The sequence below is a fragment of the Pteropus vampyrus genome, unplaced genomic scaffold (assembly GCF_000151845.1).
Source record: "Pteropus vampyrus isolate Shadow unplaced genomic scaffold, Pvam_2.0 Scaffold137, whole genome shotgun sequence".
NCBI classification, from domain to species: domain Eukaryota; kingdom Metazoa; phylum Chordata; class Mammalia; order Chiroptera; family Pteropodidae; genus Pteropus; species Pteropus vampyrus.
This window is the reverse complement of record NW_011888918.1, coordinates 5,771,219-5,786,104: the sequence shown is the minus strand read 5'-3', so window position 1 is coordinate 5,786,104 and position 14,886 is coordinate 5,771,219. Positions and strand designations below refer to the sequence as shown.

Sequence of the window (14,886 nt, the reverse complement as noted above, 5' to 3'; positions counted from 1 at the left end):
GCCTTTTCAGGAGATGTTTCACAAAGCAGAAGAATTTTTATCCAAAACAACTGATAGTGAGATGGATGAGATGGACACGTCAGATACTCAGTGGGGCTGGTTTTATTTGGCAGAATGTGGGAAGTGGCACATGTTTCAGGTATCACTTTTCATTGAATATATAGCAGATGGGATTTAGATTCACTTAGATCTTGTTGATGGATAAAATGAGAATGTGAAAGAAATCGAACCTTTAGGAAATCAGATCATTTAACTAAAAGAAAAACTAGAAATCCTTCTAGTCCTTTTCTTTTCTCCAGGTTTTCACAATAGTTTATTTAGAAGAAACAGTATATGTTTACCGTGTGTACAGAGGGCAATTGTCACTGAGAGTTGTATGGTATCAGTACATCTGAGCAACTCCAAGTTTGATTTTGTGGACAAAGAGAAAGGGAAAAGAACAAGCCCAAATCAAACTCCTTCTGTACAACAGGTATTATGTTAGGTGTTGTACATATGTCTTCTCCTTTATCTTTACAACAACTCTGAAGCAGATGGTAACACTCGTTCTTATAGTCAAAGAAAATGAAACCCAGAAGTTCATATAATTTGTCCAGGGTCACACAGCTAACTAATGGTTAAGATGAGATTTGAACTCATACTCAAAAGCTTTTTTTTACTTACAAGGCTACTTAAAGGAGTTTAATTGAGCCACTTAGGATGTGTAATTATTATAATAATTTGTAAAATTTGTAATAATTTGGAAAATGGCATTGTAACCAGTTGTTGAAGTTTCTTTGCTGGAAATCCTTGACCTATGTTTTACATGCTGGCTTAGCTGTGATTCTCCCATGGTGTTGGGATCTAAAACAGGAGATTAGTTAATTTCCCTTGTCCCTCCATCTCTGTCTCTATGACCACAGTACTACCTCTGTGGCCAAGCCATTAATGTGAACAGCTGATAAATGAAACTTTCTGATTTGTCTTAAAGCCGGATACCAACATTCAGTGTTCAGTTAGCAGTGAAGATATCGAAAAAAGCTTCAAAACAAATCCTTGTGGCTCCATTTCTTTTACTACTTCCAAATTCAGCTACAAGATAGACTTTGCAGGTATGTTTTTTTCCCTAATAGTTGTGTGTTTTTTGTATATCAGTGTGGTAAAATCTATAGTTCTGAAGATCAGGATTAGTTGATACATTTGTAAACAGTAAATTATTTTTGTAATACATAAAAATACCTCTATAAAATGTCAGGATTTAAAATCTTCTTGAGCAACATTGTTTTTTATAAAAGAGTACTACTTATATGCTTCTAGATACTGATGTATATGAAGATTGTCATATATTCTGAGTTCATGTAATGCTTCTCTTTTAAGGAACACAAGCACTTTTAAGCTATTGTTTTATTCATCATCCCATCAATCTTTTGAAATAGATAGGAACCTTTTTACTTTAAGGATCAATCCAGGAGGTTAAGTGACAAAATCATAGGTAGTTGGTGAGTTCGAAGAACAAAGTTCAGATGAATGGCCCACCTTTTGGTTTCCTGGTGTCTTTGCCAGAAAATTATTTCTTTAATAGACATTGCCTTCTGCCCATTTCTGATTTCATTGGCCCTTTCACAGATTAGCCAGCTAATCTGGAAATCAGCCACACTTTGGATTTCATCCATGATATATGGGCATGTTTTTAGGTATCCCATAAGAAAACCGTCAGAATCAACCCCTTCACTTTCAAGCTGCTATAGTCCCAGCTGTTTGCTGCTTAGAAGGAAACAAGAACTGGATAGAGAAGCTTTCTTAATAAAAGTTTATATTAGTTGCTACACAGCTCTGTCCTCTAGCAGTTCTTTCCCACTTTCTGTGAGTGGTGACTTTATGACAGAGTTAGTAGTATGTTGTGGTAGGATAGGGTGGTGAAACCTTAGGAAATTTCCTGGACGAGCCAAGGCCCAGAAATGGTGAAGGTGATTTGTCTAGTGAGAGGTTGATGCAACAAAATCTCTAAGATTATTATCCCCTCAAAGTTTTTTTTTTTAATCAAGAATTAAAACTGTTAGATTCTTATTATTGACTAACCATAACTTTTTTTTTTAATGACATTAGGCAAATAGGCTGCCTGCTCTTAAGGGGGCCCTGACATTTGTCTTTCTGCTACAGTCTAGACAGAAGGTAACTGGAAGACATTTTAGACTTATGTACAAGTGCCAGTTTTGAAGCAATACTGAAACAATTATATGCACAGACATCAGTCTCATATAGAGGATTAAGTTTATTAAAGCATTTGGTAGATAATTCAGCAAGCAACATGTTTCTGAAAGAATATTTTCTAGTAAATTGTAATTTTTGGAAGCTTTCTCTCCAACAATGCAGTTTATTAAAATATTTTTTTAATCAAAGAATAGGAGTCATATATAATAACTCAAGTTCTCCAACTCTCTATATAATGATGCTGTTTCAAAGATATATATATTAATTAGCATTTTATATGTACATTTAGAAAATTAACCCCAACCATTCTACCACAAGCATTTTATAGAGAGCTCAGGTTCTCTCTATACTCTATAAGAATGGTGAAAAGTAAACTCGAAATGCTGTGATATAAGAAGACACCACAGGTTTCACTCCATATAATGAGATGACCTCTCTTTATCCCTGCACAGTGGTAATGCCATTATGCGCAGAGTCTAGGAGAACACAGAAAAGGGCAGAATATACAACATACTTTATACAGCATTTGCCCGGATGGATAAATCCCTTTATTTTGGAATGGAATGATGCCAGTTAGATAAGATAAACTGACTAGAATCTCACATTAAAACTTAGTACTTAATTTTGTGGGAATGGAGAAATGGGCCTGGTAAATATTGCCACCACTGAGGCATAGATGAAAGAAGGGAATGATACCTTTTGTTAATTAGTCCTTTATCACTAGAATCTCTTATATAAAGTATGTATGAATTGAGTCTAGCTAGGTTTTCCATTTTTTGGTTTAGGTATACAATTTAAAGACAAGGCAAGAATTGTACAAATTTTTGAAATTCTGTGAATTGTGCAAGTTTTATAATGGTAATGTGGTGGGTTTTTTTCAGTAATTTCTAAAATTTGGGGAGAAACCAAAATATATTTTCTACTTACTAAGCCAACCAGAAGATTCAGTACTATAATTTCTCTTTCCAGTACTCTTAATATTCCTAAGTTTAGAACTCTTCTAGTTTAATGTCAGTTTAACCTAAGTATTATATAGAAAGAAATTGACCCTTCTTACTAAGCAGTGTATAAAATGAGCATTCTTAGGTGTGAGCTTCGATCAAGTAATGAAGCTTTGCTCCCTAAATAGCACTTTTATGACATCATCAATAGGTAAATGGTAAAGTATCTTTAATATACTACATTTGTCATCTACTCCCAAAGCTCCATGATTCCTGATCATAGTGTAGGGTGGCTACAAATCTTCATGACAGTTTATAGCACAATATATTTCTATGACTTACCTAATATCTTTGTCTTTGTATACAGAAATGAAGCAAATGAATCTCACCACTGGAAAAGAGCGCTTAATAAAAAGAGCCCCTTTTTCTATCAGTGCTTTCAGGTAGCGTAAGAGAATGGGAGTAGGAGTGGGCTTTTTCTCTCTCTTTTCTTTCTTAATATTTGACAGAGGAACAAATAGACTGAAAATATTTTGGTAGGTTATTTAATGATCTTATTGATCCTTTCATTACTGTATTTTACATTAGTTGATGAAATAGCAATATTATTTTCTGCCCATGTTTCCTTTCCTGTTATCCTTTTAATTTCCCTTTATATATTTATATTTTTCAATTCTTTAGAACAATTTGCATGGTTGTTAAAAATGCCTTATGGTCTCTGCTATAAATCCTTAAAATAACCTACTGAAGTAAGTTTGAATTAACTTGGAAATACTCTCACAGAACCATCCAGTCATTTGGGTCATAAATCATAAGTAGTTTCCAACTTCGTTTCCATCTCTACTGATCTGCACTGGGCAACTCTTAGAAGTAATTTTAAGTCTGTAGTGACTAACAGAGACCTAAGGAAGGTGGGAATAAGAGGAGACAACAGCACAGCTACCTCTTCCCTGGGTCAGGATTGCAAGTTTTCCTTTTTCTGTCTCTCACTTTATATTTCCTAAAAAGAGAAGTATAAATGCCATGAATAGAATTGAAGGGAAAACTTAAGCACGTCTCTCCTATTTTCTGGAATGATTCTTCAAGCAAATGTTGAAATTCTTGCTTTTCAAAGAATTTAAAATGAAACAAACAAAAAAACACTAACATGTGAATTGTAAGGGATACCCATTTGCTCCTTCCAAGGAGATATTTTGAAACAGAGTAAAGAAATAAAATTTTTAAGTTTCTGTCATTTGTTCTGTGAGGCTTTTGGCTTATATTTTATTTTATTTTTACTTATTTTTAAATTAAACTTATTGGGGCGACATTGATTAATAAAATTATGTATGTTTCAAGTGACTTGTATTTTAGCATCGTGATTTTAAAGTTATTCAAGTACTTATCTAATGAATGCTCTAGTACTTTTATGGAATGTAGAGAATATTATTTACTTACCATACACATCATATCCTCATTCTTGAGTGCAAGGAATATAATAAAGGAATTATTCATCTTAAAAGAGTGTGCAATGTGGGGGGAAAATGAGACATAATAATGGAAAATGTTATTATTACTGCATATTATTGTATCTGGTATACTTCAGTGGGGAGAAGCAGCACATGAAGGGGTCAAGCACTTTGTTCTCTCTCAGACTATATGAACCATAGAACGAAAACAGGAGAGGGAGAGAATTAACCAGAATGGAGGGTAGTAAGAAAAGATAGTAAAAGAGGAAGAACAGTTAGGTAGGATATTGTAAGAACATTGAACATTAATTACACGCAAGGTACATAGTACATATTTCCCATTGGCAAGGAATTTACAGTTAACCAAGTCTGTGGGCTACAAAAATTTTAAGAAAAAACAGACTTTTCCATAGCTAAAAGATACTTCAGGCAAAATTTTTTAAAAATTGGGTAAACTATTGTTCCTCATTGTCACAGTCAAAGGGTTCATCTCTGTGGTTATATGAAGTACTTGTGTGAATTTCTAAGTAGAAGACCAACGACCCCTTAGAAAAATGAGCAAAGAATTTGAATAGTTCATACAATCTCACTCATAATAAGAGAAATACAAATTAAATCAGACTATTTTTTACTATTAGATTGATAAAAATTCAAACGTCTGATTATACACCTTTTTGGAGAGATTGGAAAATAGGCATTCTCTCCATTTCTGATGGGAATGTCAATACAGCTTTTAAGGAGGTTTGAGTGGTATCTGTCAAAATCATGAATAAACATATTCTTTGACATAGAAGTTTCATTTCAAAGATATCATGCTACAGATTGACTAATGGGCATGTACAGTGACAAGTGGACAAGCTAGTTCTTAGTAGCATTCTTAATGGTAGCAAAAAGTTGATAAAGCTGAATATTATCAATAGGGGACTTGTTAAATAAATTATGGTGTATCCATACATGGAATTCTGTGCATCTGTAGAATAGAATGTATTCATTCATTCAGCCAATATTTATGGAGTGTCTACCATGTGCCAGGCTCTGGTAGGGACTGGGAATGACGGTACCTTCTATCTACTGATATGGAAAGACCTCTAAGAATATCGTAAGTGAAAAAAAAAAGCTGCAAAAGACATATGTTTTATGCTACCATTTGTGTGGTGGGAAAAATGGCTTCTGTTAACCTAAAGAAGTCTGGAAGAATACCCAAGACTGAAAAGAACGGTTACTTGTAGTTGAGGCAGGAGGTAAGAATTGGACAGACCAAGGACTGGAGTGCGGGAAACTATTAATTGTTTACTTTTTTATGCTTAACTCATTTTTAAATTATATGATTCTATGATCATTTCAAAGTTGAAATGAGTTTGTAAAAATTAAGCTAAAGATAGGCTTGAAATGTATGAATTTCTTCCGATAACTTCCAGTCACCAGAAAGGATTAGTATGCCAGTTTCAGCCTTTTGCCATCGAGCTCCCCAAGATCACTATTTTTTTTCTGTGTTCTGGCTTCCATATGGTAGATAGTTTTCTAAAAGTTTTACTGACTGGCTCCACTGAGTTCATGTGAACCGTGTAGGGGAATAGTGGGCAATAAACAGAAAGGTTTAGGTTTGAGTTAGATCTTGAAGGACATTGAACATATGGTGGAGGGGTTGGATTTTATTTAATGGGCAGAATAACTTTGTTACAGTTTTAAATCAAGGATTTTATTTTCCCCTGGAAATTTATTTACCTAAAACCTTACTTATTTTAAAGAAATTTTGGAAAATTCAGAAAAACAAGACAGATTAAACAACTGTTTTTGAAATTTTCATGTTATGTAGGATTGAATGTTTTCCATCAAAATTCTCAATTCAGCACCTAAAATGTAGTACACAAGTAGACATTCAGTAAATATTATAACATAAAGAAACCAAGGGTCATACTTAACTGCATTTGTCGCAGTACCCCAAGCATGAAAATTCGGCTTCAAAGATAAGTCTGAATTACTGATAGTAATTATAATCAGCTTCTAATATTTTGTTTTGTCTTTTGCTATTTAAAGTTACATCTGTGAAAATGAGGCTATCCCCATGCCACCACACTGGGAGAATGTGAATACTGAAGTACCTTATCAGGTAAGAGCAGAACTGACTATACTGTGGAAGAAAAAGAGACTCCAATAAAACTATCAAACTTCTTTTCCAGCTTATTCCTTTGCACAGTCAAACACATGAATATAATGAAGTCGCTAGTCTCTTTGGGAAAACAATGGATCGCAACAGAATTAAAAGAATTCAGAGAATTCAAAACCTAGACTTGTGGGAGTTCTTTTGCAGGTGAGACAGTTTCTAATCTGAACCCTCTCCTTGGCCTCTAAGACTTTTGTAGTCTTAGAGATAGTGAAGCACAAATGTTTAATGGTATTAATTTTCACTGGTGCTGTGTTTTTCTCTTGCTGTTTTGACCTGTTCTCTCAGCTGTCTACTTCAGCCTTCTCAGGGAGTGAAGAGAACTGCTCTGTAAGTAAATGCCAGGCATTGCTTACAACACTGTACTGTGATGTTAGTGGTCAAAGTCTCCTGGTACTCCTAGAAGCTCTCACTCCTTTCCAGGTTTGGAGCTGTGCATCTTGTCTTAATCAGCATTGCAAAGGAATCTGGGAAGCTGTTTAAAGTTTGTGGATATGAGTTTGTTGCCTCAGACTTTTGTGTTGAATTAGAACTCTCTGGAAATAATGTTGAATTTATTTTTAAACAATTACACTATCTTGCCTGTAATCATTTGCTTGTTTAGTAAAGCACATAGTAAAACATACCTGCAAATTTCCTGTTTCGTCCATAATTTATGTTGTAGATTTAAAACCTCAATTCACTACTCACTTTAGGTTGGAAATGACCCATTGGATTGCTCAGTGTGTGCTTAACCTAAAAATAAAGCCCATTACAGAAAACTTAAAGGTATTGTCCAAATTAATCTATTTTAACAACTATTACCTAAAATAAGTGGTTTTCTGAATAATTTTTTATTAAATTTGTGTATGAGGTCTAGTTTCTAATATTTTTGATATAAGCAGACCACAAATATTTATTCAGGAAAATTTCAAATAATAGAGTTTACTATAATGAACCCCCACATAGTCATCATCCTGATTTCACATTTATCAAGATTTACTGCATATAACTTACCTCCTTTTTTGCTATTATTGTTGTTGCTGAGGTATTTTAAAGCAAGTCCCAAACTTTAACTCATTTCATTCTCATATATTTGAAAATCAGGCTGACTTTTGTTTGTTAGTGATACATGGAATTCTTTAATGCTTCTGGTAAGTCAATTAATATGGCCTGAGTAAATTGTAGGTTTTATTCTCATAATACTTTATATTATAAAGTAAAGGGTTTTGGGATTGCATTCTTTATAGTCTTGAGTCTTTGGACAAAGCCGAGTTTAACTGAGTTGAGATAGTTTTATTCAGTTCTTTTAGGTGATTCTTTTTTTAGAGGAAGATGGAAGCCTCTCCTTTTTATTTTATTCTCTCAGGAATAAAGTAAGTTTTTCTCAAATAGTCTGATGAAAACGTCATTATTTTTAATGGAGTAGAGTTTATATTAGTCTCCTTCATAATTTGAGTCCTCAGTTAAATCCTAAGGGTAAAATTTATCAGTGGATCCTCAAAACATTTTTTGTTAAGAATTTCACTGAAAACAGTTTTTCTCTGTCGATGCCCTTCATGATTTTATGTATATTGGTGTATAGAAATCTATGATAGTAAGTGAACCTGCCACCTGCTATGACAATAAAAAATACTAAGTCTCATTATAAAGACAGCCTGTCATTTTGACATCTCTCTGAAGAGCTAAAATAACCAAGTCAATCTCATTGTCATATAACCTATGGCTCACTATATAGGCAGTGAGGCCCATGTGAGTCCATCAGGCATCAGTTTACGTGTTATCCAGGTTCTTCTTACTTCTTCTCTTCTTTCAACAATACGTTCTAGCACCTCCTTTGTGACAGGCACTATTCTAGATACTTGGGATATAACAGTATACAAGACCATAGCTTAGGAGCAAGGCCATTGAACCACCAAATGTAAGGAAGAACACAGGGAGGGCATCATGGAGCACACAGAGAGGGTATCTATTCACCCTTGCTGCCAAAACTAGATATGTGCTGTGGAGCAGGGAGAAGCATTTCCTAAAGCAAGTGTCATTTAAGCTAGATGTAGGTAGGAGAAGGGAGGGCATCCCAGGCATCGGGAACAGCATGGGCCAAAGTTTGATTATACTCATAAAGCATTAAGAGAAAACTTTAAATAGAGCAGAAAATAGGATGAATGGTTATAGAGAAGAGCCTAGAAAGGTACTCGAGAGGTAGAGCTTGCAAGAGTTTGTAGAAGAACCACTAGGGTAGTCATGTGATTTTCTTCAGTAATCTTACTTATGTTGGACTGATCCAGATGGAGATAGAGAGTTAGCAGGGGCCAGGCTGTGCAAGGTCCAACAAGCCAGACTAAGGGATTTGGAGTTTTTTCCTGGGACAGTGGAAAGCAAAGTTGTAGGACTTTAAGCAAGAGAACGATGTATCACATTTTCATTTTGGAAAAATAATTCATCTGTGTATATTGTGGAGAAGGGGTTTAAAGCAGTTCCCAATTAGAAGTGATTTTACCCACCAGAGGATATTTGGCAATGACTGGAGACGTTTTTTTTATGTAGTAAGATGGGGAGATACCACTAGCTTCTACTGGGTAGAGCCAAAGATGCTAAATATCTTAAAATGCACAACAAAGAAATATCCAGCCCAAAATGTTAGTAGTGTAAAGGTTGAGAGACTCTGGTTCAAAAGGAAGACTGTTAGACGCAGGAAGACCTGCTTCTAGGAAATTGTTTCAGCACTTAAATTTTGACACATCGGGTGGCTCGAACCAAACTGGTAACTGATGTGTTGGCGTGAAGAGGACTGTTTTGAGATATTAAAGGATCTAGAATGGTATTGCTTGGTCCTTGGTTTCATGAGTGCAGTGGGGTGGATAAGGGACATGAGAAAGATAACTTCGAAGTTTCTGATTTGTTTCAATTCACTAAGGGAAAATGGATAGGAACAGGTTTTGGTCTGCAGGGGATGTAGAAGGAGTAGTAGTTGATATATTGGTTGGGAACTTTGCCAAGTGGTGTAGTCTAGAGGTAATGTGGATAATTAAAGCCATAGGAACTGATAAGATGACTAAGGAGTTTATGTAGATTAAGAAAAGAAGAGGGCAAAAGATCAAACTCTAGAATGGATAGAGGAAGAGAAAACCCAAGAAAATGAGAAGTAACAACCAGAAAGGGTAGAAGAAAACCAATAGAATGTGGTCACAGAAGCAAAAGGAAGAAAGTGGTTTACACAAGTAGGCGTCATCTCAGTCACATAATGGAAGAGATGCCAGGTAGGGTAAATATTGGAAATATACTTAGGATTTTGCAACAGAAAGGCTATTGGTACCCTTGATGAGAGCAGTGTTGGTAGACACTATACTGTATTTACAGCAATTGTTGACACTCTTTCAAGAAGCTTGGCAGTGAAGAGAATGAGAAGTGTGAGAAGATAGATAATGTGGAGTTGGGAAGGTGTTTTTGTTTTGTTTTACGTCTTTTGAATTTAAAGATGGGAGAGACCTGAGCATGTTCAAATGATAATAGGAAAGAACCTATGGAGAGGGAGATTTAAAAGACAGGAGAGAAAGGGGAAATGTAGTTGATGGATTAAGCCTCCTAAAAAGGTGTGGTTGGGTGGAATTCAGAGAACATGTCAGAAGGAGACAGACATTCAATTATGTGATAGATAAGTAGAGGTAGGGGATGAGGACATGAGCTAGGTTGGGATTTCCTTCCTGATACATTCAATTTCCTTGGTGAAATTAGAAGTGAGGTCACCTGCAGAGAACGAGATGTTAAGGAGTTGTGGACAAGAGGGAGAGATAGGGGAAAGGGGGAGATTTGAAGTAGCCACTGGGGTAAATGGGGGAGAAAGAGCTAACATGGGAACAATAAGGTTTCCATGAGTGCTAAGGGCTTAGCTAAAGCTGGAATTCGTGAATTAGTAGTGGAAACTATGGAGATGTTGATTTATTTCAGCCGTCCAAATTTAAGAGCAGAGAGGGGAAGTGGTTGGGTTGATTCAGGATTGGAAAGGATAAGGCAGCAACGAAGTAAGAGCAGTGAAAGCTGCTATCTCATTAAGAATGTGGAAGAATGTAGCTTTAGATCAGAGATTCTCCGCCCTGACTGCATATCAGAATCACCTGTGGAGTACTTTAACAAGGAGCGACATTTATTACCCATCCCTGATGCACTGAACCAGAACCTCGGCATTCTGACGTAGTTTATCTTTTAAAAGTTCTGCAGGTGATTCTGATGTTCAGCCAGGATGGAGAACCACTGGTCTAACCCTATGCAAACTTATTTCAAACCAGAGCATGAGGATATTCCTGCTGCATGTCCAATGTAGCCCTTTTTGCTACATAGTCCCTGAGAGGGTGGGTAATTTTAAGACATCTTTGAGAAGTGCTATAGCATTTGCAGTAAGTTCAGCAATAAATGTGGGATTGGGCAAAAGTGGACAGGGTTGTGAAGAGAACTTACTGTATTTTGATTCCTATGACTTTTCCCAAAGGTTTAACTGAAATCCAGGAGGCCTTAGAACTAACATTAGCCTTTCTGGAACACCAAGAGCGCAGTGTGAGAGTCTCCACACTTCTTGGGTACCTTAGTGCTGTGGGCTGCAGAGTTTTGACCACCGCATTCCACCCTGACGTCAGCTGGTGTATGTGTTACATCCAGCCCAGTAACCCTATGGGTTTTTAATGCCCACACCACACTCCTGGCTCTTTAACCAGCGCTTCATTTATAACATCTAAGAGAGACTCGAGTGGATTTTCAAACCAGAATTCATTCTGATCTGTGCCTGAAAACTAGTGATGAGTGAATATTCTAATTTTAGAGTGGATTCTAGTCATTACAGACATGAAGCTTGACATTAGAGGGATGTATATAAACAATGTTTACTTAAGGAAAACTTGTATAGATTTATTAATGCCCAAATAACTAAGAGGATTACCATAGTAGTAGATGGGTAAGCCTCTTAGATAGTATAATTTGAGTTCTATGAAGTAGTTGAAAAAGGGTCTTATGACAAAATAGAGAAATGTGTGCCAGGTGGTTAAGTATAAAGAGAAAAATTAATACCCAGTTAAAAGTCTTATGTAAAGAATAACTTGAATGACATGAATGCTTTCTTCCTGAGACTTTCAGCATTGTAATCAGGAATTTGGATAAAAATGTAGAAGGCTTGTTTATCACACTTGTGAAAGATTCAAAACCAGAAGGGGTATCTTATTTGTTGTGTGAATGAATCAGGAGGGAGAAAGACCTTGGAAGATTTGAAACAGTGAGTCAAAACAAATATGATTATCTTTTTTGAAAAAAAATTTTTTTTTCTTAGAAAAGCAACAAATATGCATTGTTAAAAAAAGTCAGTATATAAAGTTCTCAAAAAGAAAGTTGTCATAATTTGTTCCTTGTGAAAACGTTCTGGCTTTTCTGAAGTAAATGTTTGTTTAATACACATCCTTCTAATGTCATACTCAATGATTTGAAAAGACTATCACCAATAAATCAAAGCATAAACATTTAAATTTTGATACATATTGCCAGATGATTCTTGAGAAAGACCATATACATTTCTATTTCCGTCATTTAAATGCAAGTATCCAGTAATCCACATAATCATTAAGCTGTATGTTTTTTATAAATACCGTGATTTTTAAATGACTGTATCAAGATAAAACTTAATTGAAATAAATCTACTGCATTAGGTTTGTAAGACAGTTGTGTAAATATAACAAGCCAAGAGAAGTCTGGTTTGAGAAAGCCCTGGGAGTTTTTATTGACTACAAACTTATGTAAGTCAGCAGTATGATGCCCCTGCCACAGAATGAATTCAGTGGTGTGCCAATAGAGTGCTTGACTGATGATATCTGGACTCTTTCTTACCAACGTTTATAAACTAGAAGGTATCAACCAGATTCTTGTCAACTAAGGACTGTCCAGGATGAGGAAAGAAAGGCTATGTTATGTGAGGAATACCTGAGGGAATGGTGTATATTTAACCTAGAAAAGAAAGCCTAGGTCAGTGTTCATAGTTATTTGGGAATATTTGCAGAGTAGTTTTGTATAAGAGTATTTAAACTTTTCTGTGTTCACAAGAGAAGAACTCAGACCACAGTAGAAGTGATAGGCAAATTTTGGTTCATTGTTAGAGTGGGTGTACTTTCTACCAATTATAGCTAATCACAAATAGATTGCACTGTCTTGCAAAACAGTGAGCACTTGACACTGGAATGAATTGAAGCAGGCATTAAATAGCTATTAGAAATATAACAAGGAATATTCTTTTTATTTTTTAAAACATCTTTTTAATGAAATATTTAAAAATGAAAATTCAGCAAATAGTTTACAGACATCCATGTACCTACCAATTAGATATAGCATTATATCTGTCACATTTTATATGTTGTTGTTGTTGTTATTTTTAAGATACAAAACATTACAGTTATAAGTGAAGTGTTTATCCCATCCCCATCCTGTTCTCCTCCTTTCCTCCTAAGGCTGGCGTGATGCCTTCTCCATGTTTTTATGTTTTTTACTCCCTATGTATATATACCTATACAATGTACAGTATTGTTTTGAGTTATATGTCTTTTTTTGCAACATTTTTACATTCATTATTTTTCAGGTGTTATCTATGTTAATACATGTCTAATTCGTTACCATTAACTTTCATGTATAAATATATAGTTATTTATTTCTTTTTCTATGGAAGAATTTTAGACTGTTTTAAGTTTGTTTGTTTTCCACTGTTATAATTGGTCCTACATTGTTTAAAGAGATTTGTCCTTTGGGAAGGGGTTGAACTGGATGGCTTAAGTCCCTTCCAGCCCTAAAATTCAAAATTAAGTTCAGTTCAGCCAACATTTTCTAATCTCTGGGGATAAAAAGATTAAGGCATGGTCCCTGCTTATTTCAAGACACTGTGATCTTCGTATTATTTAATTGTTTATAGTGTAAACAATAGTGACATCTGTAAAACTTGACTGGTTTAGGCAATCACCTCTATTATAATGGGGCATCATCTGGATATCTATAATTTTTGGTACAATTTTCAATCTTAAATCTCAATGTTAACTAGTGATTTTTGATGAAATGATTTATGCATCCAAGAGCATTTGAGATTCTTCTTCAGAGCTGCTTTATCCGTTTATGATTTATGTTGAAGTGTTTTCTGTTTCACATTTTCTATTGAATTTTGCTCTGTGGAAAATTAACAAATGCCACTTATGGTATATTTCTGTGTTTTGTGTCTGTGTTTATTATGTTGTTAGGAAAAAGGCCCAGCTTAAGAAGAAAAGAGGTGTGCCTCAGATTAATGAACAAATGCTATTTCATGGTACCAGCAGTGAATTTGTGGAAGCAATTTGTATTCATAACTTTGATTGGAGAATTAATGGTATACATGGTGCTCTCTTTGGAAAAGGTAATTATCAGAATTCCAGGTCCAGTTCGAGTCCCAGGAACAAATATCTCTTTAGAGATAATGGATTGTTTTATAGTTCAGGGGTTTGATCGTCATTAAGTCAAAAGTTACTATACTAGGTTCCTGGCACACCCTCAGAGTTTCTGAGCCACAGAAAAGCCACTTCTTGCATGTACAAGGTAGAAATAGGATCTTTACACCTCTTCTGGATTAGATAGCTCCCCAACTTCCAGTCATTCAGCTGGAGCATTATGTCCTTATTAGCTGATTTTTGCATTACATTTAATTTTCTGTATAAGTTTTTTCCATAGGTAAAACCACATTGTTTTATGTCACATATTTAGAGAACTATAAAATAAATTAATTATATTGTGCACAGGTCTAGGTACTAGTATTTTTTGTTTGTTTTGTTTTGTTTTTTAGAAAATGATAGGTAAGAATATTAATGAGCAATAAGGAATAATGGGGGAAATCCTCACCTTTTTTCTAATGTTGTGAAAGTCCAAGTTCTCCAATTTATGCCCACTACTCAAGCAAATTAAGGAGAGAGATGAGGGGAAAAGGTAAGGGATGGACATTTATTTTTCTGGTACTTACCTCGTACCTTACCTCCGTCACCAGAACTGACTGCCACTTAGGATCAGGATGTGCTACATTTTTTAAAAGTAAATTAGTTTTTAAAATAACTACCGACAAGGCCATTCCATTTATTTAACTGTAAGAGGATCAAAAAGTGTTACATAAATCCATTCAGTATTG

At 35.1% G+C, this 14,886-nt stretch overlaps 1 protein-coding gene across 17 annotated transcripts in view; it reads left to right on the top strand.

The window, feature by feature from the left end:
* Positions 1–14,886, top strand: part of PARP11 (poly(ADP-ribose) polymerase family member 11) — a 46,322-nt gene that overhangs the window by 29,479 nt on the left and 1,957 nt on the right. For 15 of the 17 annotated variants that reach the window (XM_023535133.1, XM_011367876.2, XM_023535135.1 and 12 more), the window contains 6 exons: positions 11–139; positions 971–1,091; positions 3,499–3,574; positions 6,617–6,689; positions 6,760–6,890; positions 13,976–14,127. In XM_023535133.1, coding sequence (XP_023390901.1) covers positions 14–139; positions 971–1,091; positions 3,499–3,574; positions 6,617–6,689; positions 6,760–6,890; positions 13,976–14,127 — 679 coding nt within the window. In that variant the 5' untranslated portion in view covers positions 11–13. The remainder of the gene's footprint in view (positions 1–10; positions 140–970; positions 1,092–3,498; positions 3,575–6,616; positions 6,690–6,759; positions 6,891–13,975; positions 14,128–14,886) is intronic. The other 2 variants (XM_023535142.1, XM_023535141.1) reach the window with 1 other exon arrangement.